The 17,689-nt window shown below is 33.6% G+C and overlaps 1 protein-coding gene across 1 annotated transcript in view; it reads left to right on the forward strand.

Moving 5' to 3' along the window:
- Positions 1 to 17,689, forward strand: part of Xpd (general transcription and DNA repair factor IIH helicase subunit Xpd) — a 44,110-nt gene that overhangs the window by 11,178 nt on the left and 15,243 nt on the right. Inside the window, exons 7-14 of the mRNA XM_089645160.1 lie at positions 5 to 225; positions 838 to 971; positions 6,093 to 6,209; positions 6,484 to 6,724; positions 8,678 to 8,745; positions 14,907 to 15,010; positions 15,189 to 15,287; positions 15,735 to 15,914. Coding sequence (XP_089501286.1) covers positions 5 to 225; positions 838 to 971; positions 6,093 to 6,209; positions 6,484 to 6,724; positions 8,678 to 8,745; positions 14,907 to 15,010; positions 15,189 to 15,287; positions 15,735 to 15,914 — 1,164 coding nt within the window. The remainder of the gene's footprint in view (positions 1 to 4; positions 226 to 837; positions 972 to 6,092; positions 6,210 to 6,483; positions 6,725 to 8,677; positions 8,746 to 14,906; positions 15,011 to 15,188; positions 15,288 to 15,734; positions 15,915 to 17,689) is intronic.

Below are 17,689 nucleotides of genomic sequence, written 5' to 3' on the forward strand. Positions count from 1 at the left end.
CTAGATTTTACACGCTGACGTTATTGTGTATTCTTACCACTACCTCCTGGACCCCAAAATCGCCGATATTGTGTCTAAAGCATTGAACAAGGAGGCAGTTGTTGTGTTTGATGAAGCACACAACATAGACAACGTCTGTATTGACTCTATGAGCGTAAAGATCACTAGACGCATTATTGAAAAAGGTCAATTGGCTCTGCAGACTTTGGAAAAAACTGTTGCAGAGTAAGTTTTGAAATCTTAATTCTACCAAATTCATCATTACAGGGTGGAATTTGGCCACCTCCATAAATGTTTTCTGCTCCCATCCTACTCTTATCTTCCTCCATGCAGTCTATCCGCGTCTGGGTCGCTTCCACTGGAGTACCTACTTGGTGTTCTGTCATCTGGCATTCTTTTCACATGGTCAGTTCATCACAGTCCTTGAGACAAAACATTCTTACAATTGTCAATTAGACATGTTCAATTAGATTCTTGAGTTTATGGTTCATTTTAATTCTGTATGATCTATTTTTTAGTAAATGATATATGTATACACAAAAGTGAAAATAAAATATCAGTTTAATGGTATCCCTGTAATAATTAATATAACTTAATGTGATCTGTGGTTTTCAGTTTTGAGTCTATGTGTTATATATTAATCATTTATTTATTTATTTGTAAGAAACAAACAGCTTTTACATAATATACAATGATAGATATAAATATACAAGTTAATTGAAGTCAAGCCACAGAAGTTTCTTATGCTAAAGTTCATTGAAAATGAAGTTTTAATCATGGACGTGCTTTAAAAATGCATAAAAATTGTATGGATATTTGAAAAATCACATCTTTTAGATTGCGCGAAGATGATGCAGCAAAATTAACTGAAGAATATCAGAAAATGGTTGAAGGACTGAGGGACGCAGCAATCGCAAGAGATGCAGATGTTCTTTTGGGAAATCCTATTTTACCAGATGAAGTTCTAACAGGTAAAGAACCTTCAACTTAAACCATAATTTTTCATGCATGTTACAGTTATACTTTGTACAGCGCTCGTTTTTGAGTTGATTTTTTTACCGGTCAGTGGCTGAGTTGGAATCGCCTTTGGATCCCACCAAGAGTGGTGTGTTCAATTCCTCGTCTGGCTAAAATCTCCATCACAACACAAGACAGAAATCGACAGTTTACATTTATCAGTTTGTACATAAGTGTTATTTAGTAAAATAAAACCAATTATGGATTTCCTCCTTGAGACTTTAACTGAGACAGCATAATATGTACAGACATATGAATATTAATAGACGAGAACCTAAAGGCGAGGGGTTAAACCATCTGTTGGGGAATGCAGAGGGGAAAGCTAACTGTGATTCGTCAATAAATCAATCTGACAGTATATAGGCATCTTGCATTATAATATCACCATTTAGTTCTTAAAAGTAAAATCTGCTTTTGAATGAATAGACATTTTTACATGGGAGCGCAAATTGCTCGCCACGTTATGAACAAATTTGCTAAGTCCAAATTCGGCAAAAAAAAAATCTTCTATTTTCAGAGTCGAATATTTTGTTTCCTTATTTAGTTAAGACACTTTTACAAATGTTCATAATTTACTTAACCCAGTAAACAGCGACGAGCACACTTGACAATCGCCACATTCGAACAATGATCTAGGGTTGTCACAACTGCTCTGTTCCTATTAATAATAAAATAATGTAATTATCACTTTTAATAAAAATTAATTTACGCAAATTATTTCAAACATTATTTAATCACAATAATACGTAGCATTTACATTATTATTTGCTCCTTGTTTTTGTAGATACTCTCAGTATCGCCCCAACTACTTGAAATGGCTTTAGGCGTGTTCAGTGACCAGATTTACATAGCTAGGTACTTCTCACCACCACATCGACGCATCGTGTGTAGGCAACGACTTCCCCCCCCCCCCCTCTACCTCTCGACTTATCGGGGTTCTGCAAGTCGGATTGTACGTAGCCAGGTGTGGGGTATTATTTGGGAGTATTTTGTCGATGAAGGTGCTTTTTATTTACTTTTTGGGTATAATATTTGCATAAACATTTTTTTAGGTACATTTAAGCATCACAATATGTATGCAGAAAATTAGTCAAAACAGTATTATATACACCGACATAATAACAGTATTCTCAGACTATGCATAATATTATAAAAAAATATACGAGTTATATATATAAACATATACGGACAATGGAAGAAATCAAAAGAAAAAGACAAAAGGGTTAATAATTAAAGTAGAATTCTCTTGTGGGTTCATCCAATAAGTATTGTTGGCCCTTTCATCAGCTAGAGAAAGACATACATATGATTTATCAGAGAAGTTGTCGCTTAATTTCTGAAATGGATAGATAATAAAATTAAAATAATTATATGTAATGAATAACTACAAAAAATAATTATTAGTCATTAAAGAATTAATATACTAACGATAATTCTTTCTGTAACAGGTGACAAAGAGACCGATGAGATCGCACCTACACGTAGCACACGTGTGCCATGTTTGTTTATTATAAAATCTGTCTCTTTGAAATGTTCTGAGCAGATACGAAGGTTACGAACACTTGTCTGCTCACTTTTACCGGATGAAAGCCGCCACATTGTCTTCAAGTCTTCTTTTTTGGGAAATCTTTAAGAAAATATAGAACATTTCACTTTTAAGAAGATAATAGAATAGGAATACAACTAAAAAAACAAATGAAATTATATACAAACAGCTTTTACCAGCGATTCCTAAGAGTATTTGTAGTAAAAATTTGGACGTCATTTTGCCGACCGATACACTTTTTCAATTAAAAACAAAAAACATGTTTTTCTATCACACATCGCCACTCGGTATAACCTAGCGCATTACGTGATCCTTCTTGTTCCAGCAGTACCGTACATACGAAACAACGCGCGTACCTAACACGTGGTCCGTTGCGACGTGTGATAGTATAATCCAAAGATAATATATGATCGGTGGCGACGTACGATAGAAAAATATAATATTTTTAATTTTAATAGATAAAAATATCATCGGCCAGCAAAATGACACATACATTTTTCATTCCAAACATGCTCACTGTATCTACATTTTACTTCCAAACATACCAATTTTTCACAGTTGATAACCAATCATTTATCCTATATTAAGTGTTGTTTATGAATTGTGTAAAATTCAAAACTCGTTTAGTAATAACGCCATTAAAGTGGAATAAATTTTAAAATGATTGGTTTATTATCCTTTATTAATACGACGGAGTTCCAGCAAGATATAACAGATGAAAAAATAGACGTTCCAAATGATACTATTATGTATTTTATCAAAGAGCAAAAGGCGAAGGCACATCCCTGATTCTTGTGCAAATGGCTTTGTGTTTCGCGTCCATCGCGTGATAGTATGTTTCTAAAACTGATCTATATTATACAATGTGAATAAGCTTAAAACGAAGTAAAATAATGCTTACCTATGGAATGCAATACGACAATTGGGTTTATTCTCTTTTTCACATCTATTTTTACAAGTTTTCATAGCGCAAGCCACCATTTTGCCGTGTTATTTCGTAAAATGAACTCGACCATAGCTCGACGCTAGTTCGCACAAGAAATATGACGTCACATTCTCAAGATTCACGGGAGGCCATACGCGAGCCCAGCCGGCTCCAATGGAACCGGTATGGGGAGTGGTGAATAATACGCTTTTAATCACTTAGGGCAGGTCTACTAATATTCATATGTTTATGATAATATGGAATAATTTATTTAAATTTGTGAGAAAGAAATATGAATTAAAAAATTTATACTAAACAATAGAATAAAATAAAACTAATATAAAACGAAAAATTTACAAAACAATACATTTATAGCCATGGAGAGAGGTTGTAGATATAAATCAAATCATAATAGAGATATAAACAATAGAGACATAAACATTATTCACAAACCATCAGAGAAATATTCTTTTATGGACCTCTTGTATTTGGTAAGTTCGCAACTGAAAATATCAACCATAGATAATACGCTATTGTAATTATTGCATAGTCTGTTCAGGCAAGAATTCTGCTTAGAGTTCGTTTTGCTTTGATCAACCCTGAACAGGACACAAGAGCGTGTTGAACGCGCAGGTACATTGAATGGAATCTTGTTTAACAACTCTGGGCATTGAATATTATTATTAACTACTTTATACAGGAATAGTGCATCCTTATGATGCCTCCGTACACAAAATAATATATTATTTATATTGTTAATATTATAACTATCTTCACCTGGTAGAAGGCTTCCAAGAATAATATTATTAAATTGTCTGTCGTATTATCACTAGCTTGTGCGTATTGTACCGCTTGTAAAATCTCTCTTGTAATAAATAACTAGCTTGCGGGGTTGTTATGGCTTTCGTAAAATTTGACTCATTACAAACCAGTGATGCACAACCAGCGTCCCGATTCTCGCGGCCCGCATGTCAATTTCATCCGGCCCAATTAGCTATAGAGAAAAATCAAAAGGTTTGAGGTAACGGGTTAAAAAGAGTTTTGGTTAATATACGCTGCATGTCCTATATGGAACTAAATTTGAAGAACCGGTTTTTCATAAATAGGCAAAGCGTCCTGCTGAAAAAGTTGTGCATCACTATCTTAAATTTACCCCGGGCAGGGATGTAGGTACTCGTAACTAGGTCCCTTCAAAAAAATATTTATTGGTTTTTAAAACAAAATTGACCATGAGTTGTAAGAAAAAAGAATTCCTGAAAATAGAGCAAATTTGCAAAGCTCAAATTCCGCAGATTTTATGACAATTTTACAATGTGCCCGATGGATAGCAATGTTTCACATAGCCGACAATCTTACACAGATAGTGCCATAAAAATAATCCTAACGGGATAGGAAATTCCCACTAACTGCCGTTGTGCGCCGGGCAGCTAACCGCTACGCTAAGCCACCTCTTTGTTATTACTTAATTCAAGAATAATTCCCAATTCTTCGTTTTTTTTTCAGACCCAAAGTCATGTATTCAGAGATTGTGTTGACAAAATTATTTGCACAGTATATCAGTGAATGAACCTCGTTATAACAGCCAACGATAAGGGATTTGAGTAAAAAATATTTAGACTATATTCATGTACATCATAAAACACCGATTCTGAATATACTTATATATTTCTATATTTTTACTCTCAAAATTAATAAATCCTTTTTTAAAAGTGATTTAAAAGCTTTACTGTGTATACGCTCCATGATTGGTTGAACGAAATCTGATGTCAAATGTACCCGCATTAAGTTTGTACAACTTAATAATTAAACATCTCTTTCTGTTACATGCGTACTTTGATAATAAGGGGGAGAAGTTATTTTGAGATGATTTTTTGTTGCCTTTTTAGTTTTATCGATTCTTTTAACTTACATCGTACATAGTATCTCCTATCTCCTGACATTTTAGAAGGTTTTGTTAAATTCAAAGCGGTAAAATTGAAGCTACATATTCCATAATAAAATGCAACTCAAACAACTAGCACGACCGCGATTAAAATCACCTATATGCCATTTAATGTACAGGTTTTGTCTAGCAATGTTTTGGTGAGAATAACAAATTCTAACGTCAACAATAAATTACAGTATGAAATTTTAATATTACATAAAAAATATATACCCTTAATTTAGTTAAACGGTAAACATTGATAAAACAAAAGTACTGGAATTCCTTACTAAAGAATAAAAAAAAATCCATGCGCTAACCACAGGAGGTTCAGCGCACGGATGACGTCACACACCCTCCTGCTTATAGCTCAGATTGCAATCGTTTTGGCACACTTAAAAATATTCAATATTGGAGAATTAATTTAAGTTTGAACGTGGATTTGATTTAAAAAAAAATTAAAAATGGACTTATCTTCATACAATAAGGAATTTAAGTCTAAACTAAAATATTGTTTTGTAATTGCTCGTTATAGCCGTGAACTCGCTATTGCCGTGATCGTTATAACCAAGTTGGACTGTGTATGAAATAAACCACAATTTTTATGGAAGAGCATTAACTTCAGGAGATAAACAAACAACTTTATAGAATTAACAAAACTTAAAATGAAAATATTGTTTTAGAGGTTGTTCCTGGAAACATTCGCAATGCCGAGCACTTTATTGGATTCCTCAAAAGATTTCTCGAATATCTTAAAACGCGCCTAAGGATACAACATGTGGTGCAAGAATCTCCAGCAGGTACTCTAAATTTATCCTTTTTTTATTTTAACCTGCCTTCGAATCGTTTCTTACCATTAAAATTACATAATACGATTGGTCCTTCCATGGGAGTGATTGGCGCTAAACCGGTTATTTATGATCTTATTAGAAACAAACATGTATTACAATGAAGTCAAAATATCATAAGAGTATGTGTGACATCATGTATGAATGCAAATAAAGCAAGGAGTGTGAGAAACTATGTAATGGTTAGTTAGTTAAATTATGTTTATATTTCTTTGTCTTTTTGCAGGATTTCTCAAAGATCTGGCATCGAGAGTGTGCATTGAAAGGAAACCCCTCAGATTTTGTCAGACCAGATTGGCATCTTTAATGAGAACTTTAGAAATACCGGACCCTTCGAATTTCGCCTCCCTTACGCTGCTCACCAACCTGGCAACGCTTGTGGCTACCTACACCAAGGGCTTCACTATCATCATTGAACCATTTGATGACAAGACTCCTACTGTCTCTAATCCTGTACTATATTTCAGGTAATTATTGCTGCAATGTTACTATATTGTTTTTTCAGTCCACTTTTTCTGTGGATGCCGTCTAAGAAAAAGTTTTAAAATACTATACATAATGTATAGGAAAATGGCAGAGAGGTTCTATTGTATGACGAATCACTTCAGGATGTCAAAAACTAAACACCATTATTGTTTTTTTTTTATTATTGTCTATGGCAAAGTTTGTACATCGATGACCTAGCCGCACACATGTGTAAAGTGTAATTTGAAAATTCAACTTATAAGATTATTCCAGGTTACAAGATGAAGTAACAAAATTAATTCTAGATGAAATAAGTAATGTACATTTCCTGCGAAACATCTATTTACAAAGTTATCTTGATATAGGTATAAATGCTTCACTGCACTGTGAAAGTTATATTATTATTTCAGTTCTGTGAAGCAACTGTAAATTTTGTTTTAAAAATGAATAAATATGTTTATGAGGGTACCTAGTTACGTGTACCTATATCTCCTGCACGGGGTAAATTTATAATAGTAATGCACAACTTTTTCAGGAGAGGACCCGCTTTGCCTATTTTTCAAACAGGCCGCGACCTACAAGCGGATTTTTTTAGTTTTCGTTGACAGCGAAATTCAAGAGTTAAGGTTTCTGATGATTGATTGATTTTTTGAATTTCGTGCAATACAAACCGGTTCTTCAAATTTGGTTCCATTTAGGAAATGCAGCTTAATTTCACAAAATTCTCAGGGTTTTCAAGTAACTGAACATTTAGATTTTTCTCTATAGCCAAGTGGGCCGTATGAAATTGACGGTGACCGGATAAATCATCAAAATGATAATTCATCACATTTTTAAAAAGTAATACATATAAAGTCATGGAAAGTGATAAAACAAAAACTTTTTTTAACTGGGTTAAGTAGGTTAGGTTAAAAAAAAAAAATTTTCATCATTTTTAATGACTTTATATCACACTTTAAATGTGTGTTGAATAATCACTGTGTTGAGTTATCATGGAACCGAAATTGACATGCGGACCGCAACAATGGGGCCGCGGGTTGTGCATCACTGGTTCGTGATAAGTAAAATTTCCAACCGAATGCATGAAAGCGAAGTTTTAAAGCAATCATTGATAATAAATTTGAGTAATAAAAGTGTATTTTTTTAATTAGTAATACCTACTTTTATTTTGAAAATATATTGATAGTAGAAGCAGGTAGGTAGGTACATATGATAAAAACCTATTTTTGAAATAACGATTAATGGCTATAAGGAGCAAATTTAGTCAGTCCCATCTTCAGTCGCTCGTTATAACCAAGTTTGACTGTATACAGGGTGTATCGTCACGTACCCGACAAACTTTAACCAGCTATTCCTTAGCATATTTGGAGTAAAAAATCTTATGTGCACTTTGCTGTCCGGTAACGTTTTTTTTTTAATAAAAAAATTATTATTCATATTTTCACCACATGTCACCACTGTTTTATCCTTTGTCAAAGTTTGAAAACCCATCTGGCAATATTTTATTCAAATTCCGTTGAATAATGCACGTGTGTACCTATATTGGCGCACTTTTACAATCACAATGAAATGGCACGGCACCATTCGTCTCATTTTTGACTATTATTATTTAGTGTGTGCGAAAGAGCGACGACGCTTTTCGACATACTTGTTTATAACAGCTGTTTAACACAAAAACAATGCCAATGACAGTGATGGAGTGTGGAAATTTTTAATTTTTTGTTTTCAATTGAAAAAAAAATACTACCGGACAGCAAAATGCCCATAACATTTTTTACTCCAAATGTGCTAAGGAATAGCTGGTTAAAGTTTGTCGGGTTAGTGCCGATACTCCCTGTAAAAGTATAAGTTTGATTGTACTCTCATAATTGTTTTCTTTTGTATGTACATACAAGTATTATTTTTGTTTCCTTAATTTGAAGTACTGAATATATAATTATGGTGACTTATTACAGCTGCCTGGACTCTTCCATAGCAATGCGGCCTATCTTTGCAAGATTTCAAACAGTAGTAATCACATCAGGTAACCTAACATTATTTAAACCTTTACCTTTTATGTTATAGATTGTAGTATGTTAATATAAAATATTCATAAGTTATACAGGGCGTTAAGGGGCGTACTTGATTTACTTTAACCAGTGATTCCTGACAATTATTTGGAGTATAAAATGTAAATGTTTTTTTGGAATCTGGTGACTTTTTTTAACCTTCCAGCGGGCGCGTTGAGAAATTTCCCTTAACTTCTCGTATGCCGGGCCCGCATATGTGAATGCCATACAACTTTCAAAAACAAAAAAAAAAAAAAAAAAATTATAAGCGATTTTAACCCTTATGTATAAAGAATTTGTATGAAGAACAAGGTCTCAATCGCTTGGGCTATTCTTGTTCTTTACGCATCATATTCCGGAAAGACTTGTAGCTTCTTCGATATCTTAATTTTAATTTTTCTGTGGGATGCTAACACAAAAAATTTTAACGGTCAAAGTGTCACAGCGCGGTTCTATTTTAAAGTGCCAAAACGAAGTAATTCATCAATAAAACGTAAGTAATGTTTTTTTTATACATAGTTTATTGTTCACGGCATGTGTTTCGGTAAATTTAAAATACGAAAACTCAAAATAACCGACAAAATATTACGTCAAAGTATGTCGCGATGTTTTCGTGATAAAATTTTCGTTTTATTTCTAGCTATGTTGCATCATATATTGTGTGATTTGCTTTGTTTCGTATCTCATTTTGCAGATAAATCAATTGAGAACATATACCACAGCCTTCGATTTGTCCATATTTAGTTAATATTTTACAAAAAATAATATTCTAATGTCCCCCGCGCTAAAAAACTGTCCGAGAAATATTTTGACGTTTCTTCATCGATATTCACGTAAATATTGCCTAATCTTATAAGGTTTGTACATCATTATGTAAAGAAAACTATTGAGATTGTGTATAAAAGCCCTAGTTTCGTCAATATTTAGTTAATATTTTTTAATTAAATAAATACAACACATCGGAAACCTGCACAAATACATGTGTACTGTTTATATGTATGTGTGAGAGGCCATCTTGAAATGACATTCGCGCCTGCGCGCGCAGATATCAACGTTTTTTACAAATTCAAATTTTGTATGGGAGGTACAGGGTTCTTAAAAAATACATTATTTATTAGAAATATTTATTTCTAATAATTTTTATTAGAAATATTATTTTTTATTTATAAAAATAGTAATAAATATCACAAAATTAAATCAGTTATATAGGGTGTGCAAAAAAGTACTAACAAACTTTTTTTTGTTTAGGTATAAAATATTTATACGCGTATTGATGATTATATTATATAATGATATACATGATTGTTTCTATTGTTATAGAATGGAGATTCCAAGACCGTCGATGGAGGAAGACACCACAGAAGAAAGATTTTCAGTCATTGCAACGGTATGTTGTGTATTAGTAGTAGTTCTATAGTGGTTGTACGCTTCATCCTTTCCAAAATTGAAAGACATTCGTGTAACAATTAATGTTTATAGTTTCAGAATCCGAGAAGGAAGGCTGACCCAAGACCATCAACATCCTCTACGCATCGGGCTCCAAATACTCAGGTAATTATAATAACACTTGGCTAACTTTTACAGCGCCATTTTTGTCTTGTATTACCTCAAGGACGCTTTACATAGCTGTATATATATTTTTTTTCTTTTCTTTCTGTCTATAGGAAACCGACCACGTCGTTGCGGAGTTGTACGGATTCACTGATAGCGAGGATGAATCCCTCGCCGGTGATGTAGAACTTCCGTCAATGGTGGATATGGATGTTCCTGAGGATGAGTTGGAGCCTTTGGAGGAGGGGGAGGAGGAGAATCCAGAGGAGCAGACCTTCACCTGGTCCGAGGATTTCTCCACCTTCACGGGTCAGCGTGAGCATTTTGCCGTCCTACAGCCTGGCCCATCACCCGACGTGTTCCCTCCGACAGTCGCTACATCTCCATATGACGTCTTCTCCAAAATATGGGACTTGGAAACAATGTCCTATATCGTGGAGGAGACCAATAGGCATGCATGGAGCGCACTGGACGAGGCGAACACTGAGGATGGACTGTTGGATTTAACAACTTATTCCAGGCTGAAGGACTGGCAAGATGTTACAGTCGCTGAACTGTATGTATTCTTCGCGATGCTTATATACATGTCCATTTGTTACAGAGCTCAGTTATCAGAATACTGGACAACAGACATTTTAGAGATGCCTAAATTTAGGACTCTAATGTCGCGTAATAGGTTTCTTCTGATAATTCGGTTCCTACACTTTGTTGACAATAACACAATTTCTAAAGTCGGTTACCAAAACAAGCTTGCAAAAGTTAAACCACTATTGGATATAATGAATGAAAAGTTTTCCAGTCTGTATACTCCCCACGAAGATATTAGCATAGACGAGTCCCTGTTGCTCTGGAAGGGTCGCCTAGGTTTCAAGCAGTGCAATCGCACTAAGGCGGCTCGGTTCGGCATTAAAACCTATGAGCTGTGCGAATCGTCAACAGGGTACTTGTTCCGCTTTATTATGTATGCGGGGAAGAATACAGAAGTCGAAGAGAACCATCTTGGGTTTTCGGATAAAACTTCAAAAGTTGTACTCAAACTCATGGAGGGGCTCTTTGACAAAGGGTACTGCCTCTACATGGACAATTTTTATAATAGCATGCCATTGACTAGGTACCTGAAACAAAGGAATACCGATCTTATCGGTACCCTCAATCGCCGCCGAAAGATGGTACCTGAAATCATTAAAAGCATGAAGAAGAGTGTGCCACGGCTTACCATCATTGGTAGACACTGTGGTGACATGTCAGTCGTTGCCTGGAATGACATTAAAATTGTCACCATGGTGTCTACCTACCACAACAGCGACACGGTTGAGGGTAAAAGAGGGTTAGAGAAATACCAAATGCCTCTATCTGTGGTCCAGTACAATCGCTTCATGGGGGGAGTGGATACCAAAGATTCACTGTTATCCACTTACCGCATGGAGAGAACGCGGGGTTACAAATGGTACATTAAGGTATTTCGTCGCCTGCTCAATGTCAGCATCCTGAATAGCATGGTGATATTTAGGCAGCTTCACCAAGAAGACCCAGGGAAGCCAATATTGCACCGCGCATTCAGGATGAAATTGGCATCTGAGCTTGTAGAGCGACACTATCCCTCTTTGATTAAACCCGCACCGAACGCTTCCATCGTCGGAGCCACTCTTAGATTAAATCATTCTCTTAAACATTTTCCAGATGAAACCCCAAAGATGGACAATAAGAATCGACGCATTCGCAGAAGGTGCTTACTATGTTCACATCGTAAAATACGCAAGGATGTTTCTACGATTTGCGAGGCGTGCGATGTTTTCCTTTGCATTGGGGGGTGTTTTAAACAATACCACACTCTAGAACATTTATAATTTTTTTTTTTCAAATCGTTTTTTTTCCATTTAGATTCTTTTTTTTTATACAAAATTTTAAAAATTGCCATGAAGAGGAAATTCATCATACCTAATAGTGGCAGTCCCATAATTACAGTTCAGCAATTGTGTCGCTATTTCTTGCATTAGTGTTGTTGTTTGTTATAATGTTATTGTTTGTTATAATGTTGGTTGCGGTTGTTATTTGTTACTTATGTGTTGTTGTTTATGGTTTTGGTTATTTGTTGAATGTGTGTTATCATTTGTTACTTGGATTTTGTTATCTGTGATTGTAATTTGGTACTGGTTGTTGTTATTTATGGTTTTAATTATTTATTGAATGGGTGTATTTGTGCATTATTTGAATAAAAATGTTTACTGAAACAAGTGCATTGTGCATCTTTGAATTGTTTGAATTTTCGTTTCCATTCATTGTATCTTCCACTTTTGAGGAGGACAGAAACAGTGTCTAAAAATTTGAATATTATAATAATAAATTTATGTATGTGAAAAATGATTTTTTTCGCAGTCTCTCGACCAAAGATTAAAAAAACGTGTTTCATGTACCTGTTCTAAAACTGAAATAAATATGATGAAATTTTTTTCTTATTTATTTTTGAACCACACAGTATCTGAATTTAAAAAAACGCATTTAATTAAATATTAATAAAAAAATATTAGAAAATTTTATTTTTATTCCCCGAGTCATGATTTTTTTGTCACCCTGTTCTTTCAAACACATCTGTACACGCAGTCGGCGGTCATTTTTCAGCCGTGCAAAGGACAGCAGTGCAAAAACATCGCAAATTCTTAGAAAGTAACCTCTTACTTCTTTCATTATTTTTGATATAAATTGATTGTGGAAATAATAGATTTGAGGTATCATCAGAAAGATAGTTTTATCTACATTATTTTGATGTAATTTTTATAATATTTCACCCAAGAAAAGTGATGAAAATTAGCTTTGTAAGTTTATCGTAGAAATGTCAAAATTTTTACGTCCTAATGAATAATTTTATTATTAGCATTATTTATTTACAGGTTTCTTGTACAAAATAATATTATTAGTAACAACAGTTGTATAAACTACCGAAATCTGGAAGAATTGTTATCATATACTTATAAAATACGACACAAAAAAATTTTAAGTGGACACTTGACGTTTGATTTTTTTTTTGAATAAATGAAAATATTTTACATTTTCAAAGAAGTGTCAATGGCATTACTTCTTCGAAAAAACCTTTGGATTATTTTTTTTCACGAGGGGTGTCTATTCAGGTTTGTGTAGAAATAAAAAAATCAGTTAATTTTCTTATGAATATATTTTTTTTACATTTGTTTGCCGAATGGGAAAATTTTTACACATTTTTTTTGTTAAAGTTAGCTATTCTGGGAAAACTTGTAACAATATTATCATGTAATATATATGAATAATAAGATACATTATCTGATAAACAGAAAACAATCGCAAAATAAACAATTTCTTTGTTTTTAAACGGATGTTTGACCAAAAGGCAGGAGAGTAATTTGCGCGCGGTTTTTTTCAAAAAAGCTTGGAATTTCCTGGCATACAACAGGTTAAGCGGGCGCTTGTCGTAAATTTTACGTCATCGAGTTTTCTCCATGTAAGTGGTGTTTTCTTTATACAAACGTTAGGGAATTTCTTTAAGGATATGAAAAATCATAATAGGCAGTACTTAAAAAAAAAATATTTGACTTTCTTAAAAAAAACGAAGCAACACTCTAAACATGTTAATATTTCAAAACAAAATATTTTATCGACCTATTTAGTCAGAATCAATATTCTCATTCTTAAAATTGTTACAAACCACCTCAACTGAGGAATGGTTCTTACATGTAAAGGACTGGCAACGTCAACACTTCATTGATGCTGAGGATCCTTTCTTATCCAGTGCACATAACCGACAAACACCGCATTTTGGAAAGCTTCTGTTTTCTTCTTCTGTTATCGGTTCAACTGCCCTACCGTAATTCACTTTGAGAAAAACATTTATATCTTGCGGTAAATGTTTGACATTTGATTTGACTCTAGCATAGCTCGAAGCTCGATGCTTACAACTAAGTCGCAAGAGTGGGGGAAGCGATAAGGCGCGTTTGTCGTAAATTTACGACAGCGCGCCCGCTGTAAGGTTAATGTTTTTTTTTTCCAAACGAAGCAAAAAAAAAAATTCTTCTACGTGTCGTCACTTTGTCACTCAGCCTAGTAACCGACCAACCCCTCACCCCGATCCTAACTGCCCAATACCTACTGATTATCATGTTTTAAGTTGAAAAGAAAAAAAAAAAACTCAAATTATTATAATCAATAATTAGTCACCCGAAATATCCATAAAAATTGAAAAAATCTCTTCAGTAAAAATAAATTTAAAAAAAAAATTCAATTTGTATGGATATTTCGAGCGACTAATTATTGATTATAATACATAATTTGTTATCCTTGGTCTTGCACAAAAAACCTTGTCTTATAAACATTAGTTTATCATTAAAAAAGTCACCGCATTCCAAAATTTCATTTACATTTTTTACTCCAAATAATGTCAGGAATCAAACACTCTGTATATTTATAAAAATACTATATGTAGTTTGGAAAAATGATTTTTTTTAAATCTATCCTTAAGGATACACTGGCGTTCAAGAGTTTCACTTATTCACTTAGATGGAAGCGGCTGTCAATGAAGTATAATATAAATTAATATCAGCAGTTTAATTTATTTCAGGAACTCTATCCCCGCTAGATATGTATCCAAAGATTCTGGATTTCAACCCCGTAGTAATGAGCTCTTTCACCATGACTCTTGCCAGGCCATGCTTACTACCAATGGTAACTATGTTATTAAAATACTTTATAATTTTGTTCCACTTATGTATTTGGAAGTCAACTGGTTTCACCCTGCTTTAGATTGGTATTTTTTAAATTACTATCCTTACAAAATTAATATTAATCCATAGACTAATTCTAAAGAAAAATGCATATAACAAGTCCCAATTTATCATTTCAGATTGTGTCAAAAGGAAATGATCAAGTTGCCATATCGTCCAAATTTGAAACAAGAGACGATGTTGCTGTCATTAGAAATTATGGTCAACTTCTAGTTGAGGTTAGTGATAAATTATTATTATAATATTTGTTACAAAGATGGAAAGCATTCGTGCTACAGACTGTTGTTTCACCTTACACCTTTGACAGTAGCGAAAGTCTGCTGCATTCACGACACGCCTGCAGAGTCTTTGCGAACTCGGACGTGAAAAACAGGCATCTTGTTATGGACACAACTATATATTATATACTAAACTGCATCCAGTGAAGTCACAGTCGTAAATGAGGTCTGGATTGTGTGAATGTGGCACATCTATCAAGGAATCCCCAATGCCGTCGACTGACTGAATAACCTCGACATTCCACTTATGAAGAAGAGAAGAGTAGGACAGTTCCTTTAAAGCAGTTCACCAGGGTTGTAATTTAGTATTTGAGATATCTACTGGTTCCACGATTATAAAAATAGGCTGTCGTAATTTTTTCCTGAATTAATTTTTTCTTGTTTTAGATTGCATCTTGTGTACCAGATGGAGTGGTTTGTTTCTTCACGTCGTATATGTACCTGGAGTCGGTTGTAGGATCGTGGTATGACCAGGGCGTCGTAGCATCCCTACAGAAGCACAAACTCCTCTTCATAGAGACCCAAGATAGTGCGGAGACTAGTTTCGCACTAATGAATTACATAAAGGTTAGTTTTTAGTCACTTGATGACACTGTTATTCTGATTGAATGACATTCTATTTTATGATGATTGACTTTTGGGATCATTATCTCATTAGCTATGTTTCGAATCCTCCTCTTTTATGTTAACGCTAAACCACGCCTTTAGAATGAAACGGCAACACATACTTTGTTCACCCAAATAAGTTTTGACTCCCTAAACACTTTACTCTTAAAATGACAAAAAACACTAAAAAAATACACATTTACTAAAAAGCAAATGCATAAAATAGTAAATCCGCATTGCAAATAAATAATTATTTACAACTGATAAAATTATGCTTGAACTTTAAAATGTAAACTGAAGCCAAATTGAGTAAACATTCACCAAATTTACTAAACTCAATTTACATGCTAACACTACCCAAACAAACTATAACGATTGCAATATAATGTAGGTATAGACTAAAACAAAACCTTTCATGTAAAATGTGTATGTGTTTGTTTTTGAATATTTATTTATATGTAAAAAAACAATAGGACAGTTCAACCATGAATATCTCGGAGTTAAATTTTTTAACTCATTACCAGAAAAAATTAGAAACATGAATGCAAATATAAACGAATTCAAAAGCCACCTTAAAAAGTATTCCGAACAGTTGAACTGAATCGTACCAAATATAAACAAATATAACAACACCCCCATACACACAAGCCCTGCTTATTTATGGGGGTACATCGAATACTTATATTATGTAATTAATAACCTACTATATTGTGTAATTATATTATGTAATTGTTATATTATGTAATTCGTGTATCTTTTTTTTACTAATAAAAAAAAACTAAAAATAAAAAAAAATGTATGCAAATTTTTTCATACATCTAGTAGGAAAATATAAAAAAATACAAGTAAAAAATATAAAAATAAGATACAGTTCAAGAATTACAGTTACATTGCTTTACGAAATAAGTTAAAGATAAAATAAATCCGTTTGTATATAATCATAAACTTTCTTACATATACAGCACATACCCTACGAAAAGTACCAAGACTTGTGGCTTTCTTCACGGCTTTTGTAGGTTATTATAAAGTTTGTCCTTTATAAAATAAGCTGTTTTGTGTGCACGTAAGTTTACTTTTGGGAAGCCTAAAATCTCAGAAACTTCTCCTAAGATAATTGTGAATATTTTCACTGTACATAATATTATTTTGCAGATAATTGAGTAACGAAGTAGGTAATGGGCACTACTTTTGGATTAATTTTAAGTATATACTACATCCATTCAAAAATAATGTATTGTATAATTGGGGAGCATGGGACTAGTTTTTCTCGCAGATATTTCAAGTATAAATTATTTTAACTGTTTAAAAATAATTGAGTAAATTTTTGAAACAGCCTGTAGCGAGCTAAACCTATTCAGATAACAGATGATACGATTGAACTGAAACTTCGTCGTAAATTACGCGTACTACCGTAGGCTGAATACGCATTACTGTCCTTTTTCCTCGCACACCTTTCTAATAGGACCGAGAGAAAAGGTATCATTTGACAATCAATTAAATAATAAAATGCTATTCAAAATGTAAGCAAACTTAACTTTATTTGAGGAAACCAAACTTTTTTTGGAAACAGATATTTTATTACACTTACAAAAGGGTGGTATTTAGATAACATTTCAAAATAAGTTGGGGTTCAAATTTTGATAAACATTTACTAGTTGTGAGAAAACGGTATTATTTTTGGTGTCAGGCAGAGGCGTATTTGCCCTTAGGCCTATGTAGGCCCGGGCCTAGGGCGG

The sequence above is a fragment of the Hesperophylax consimilis genome, chromosome 2 (assembly GCF_061612785.1).
Source record: "Hesperophylax consimilis isolate HC1 chromosome 2, BYU_Hcon_1.0, whole genome shotgun sequence".
Classification (NCBI taxonomy): Eukaryota; Metazoa; Arthropoda; class Insecta; order Trichoptera; family Limnephilidae; genus Hesperophylax; species Hesperophylax consimilis.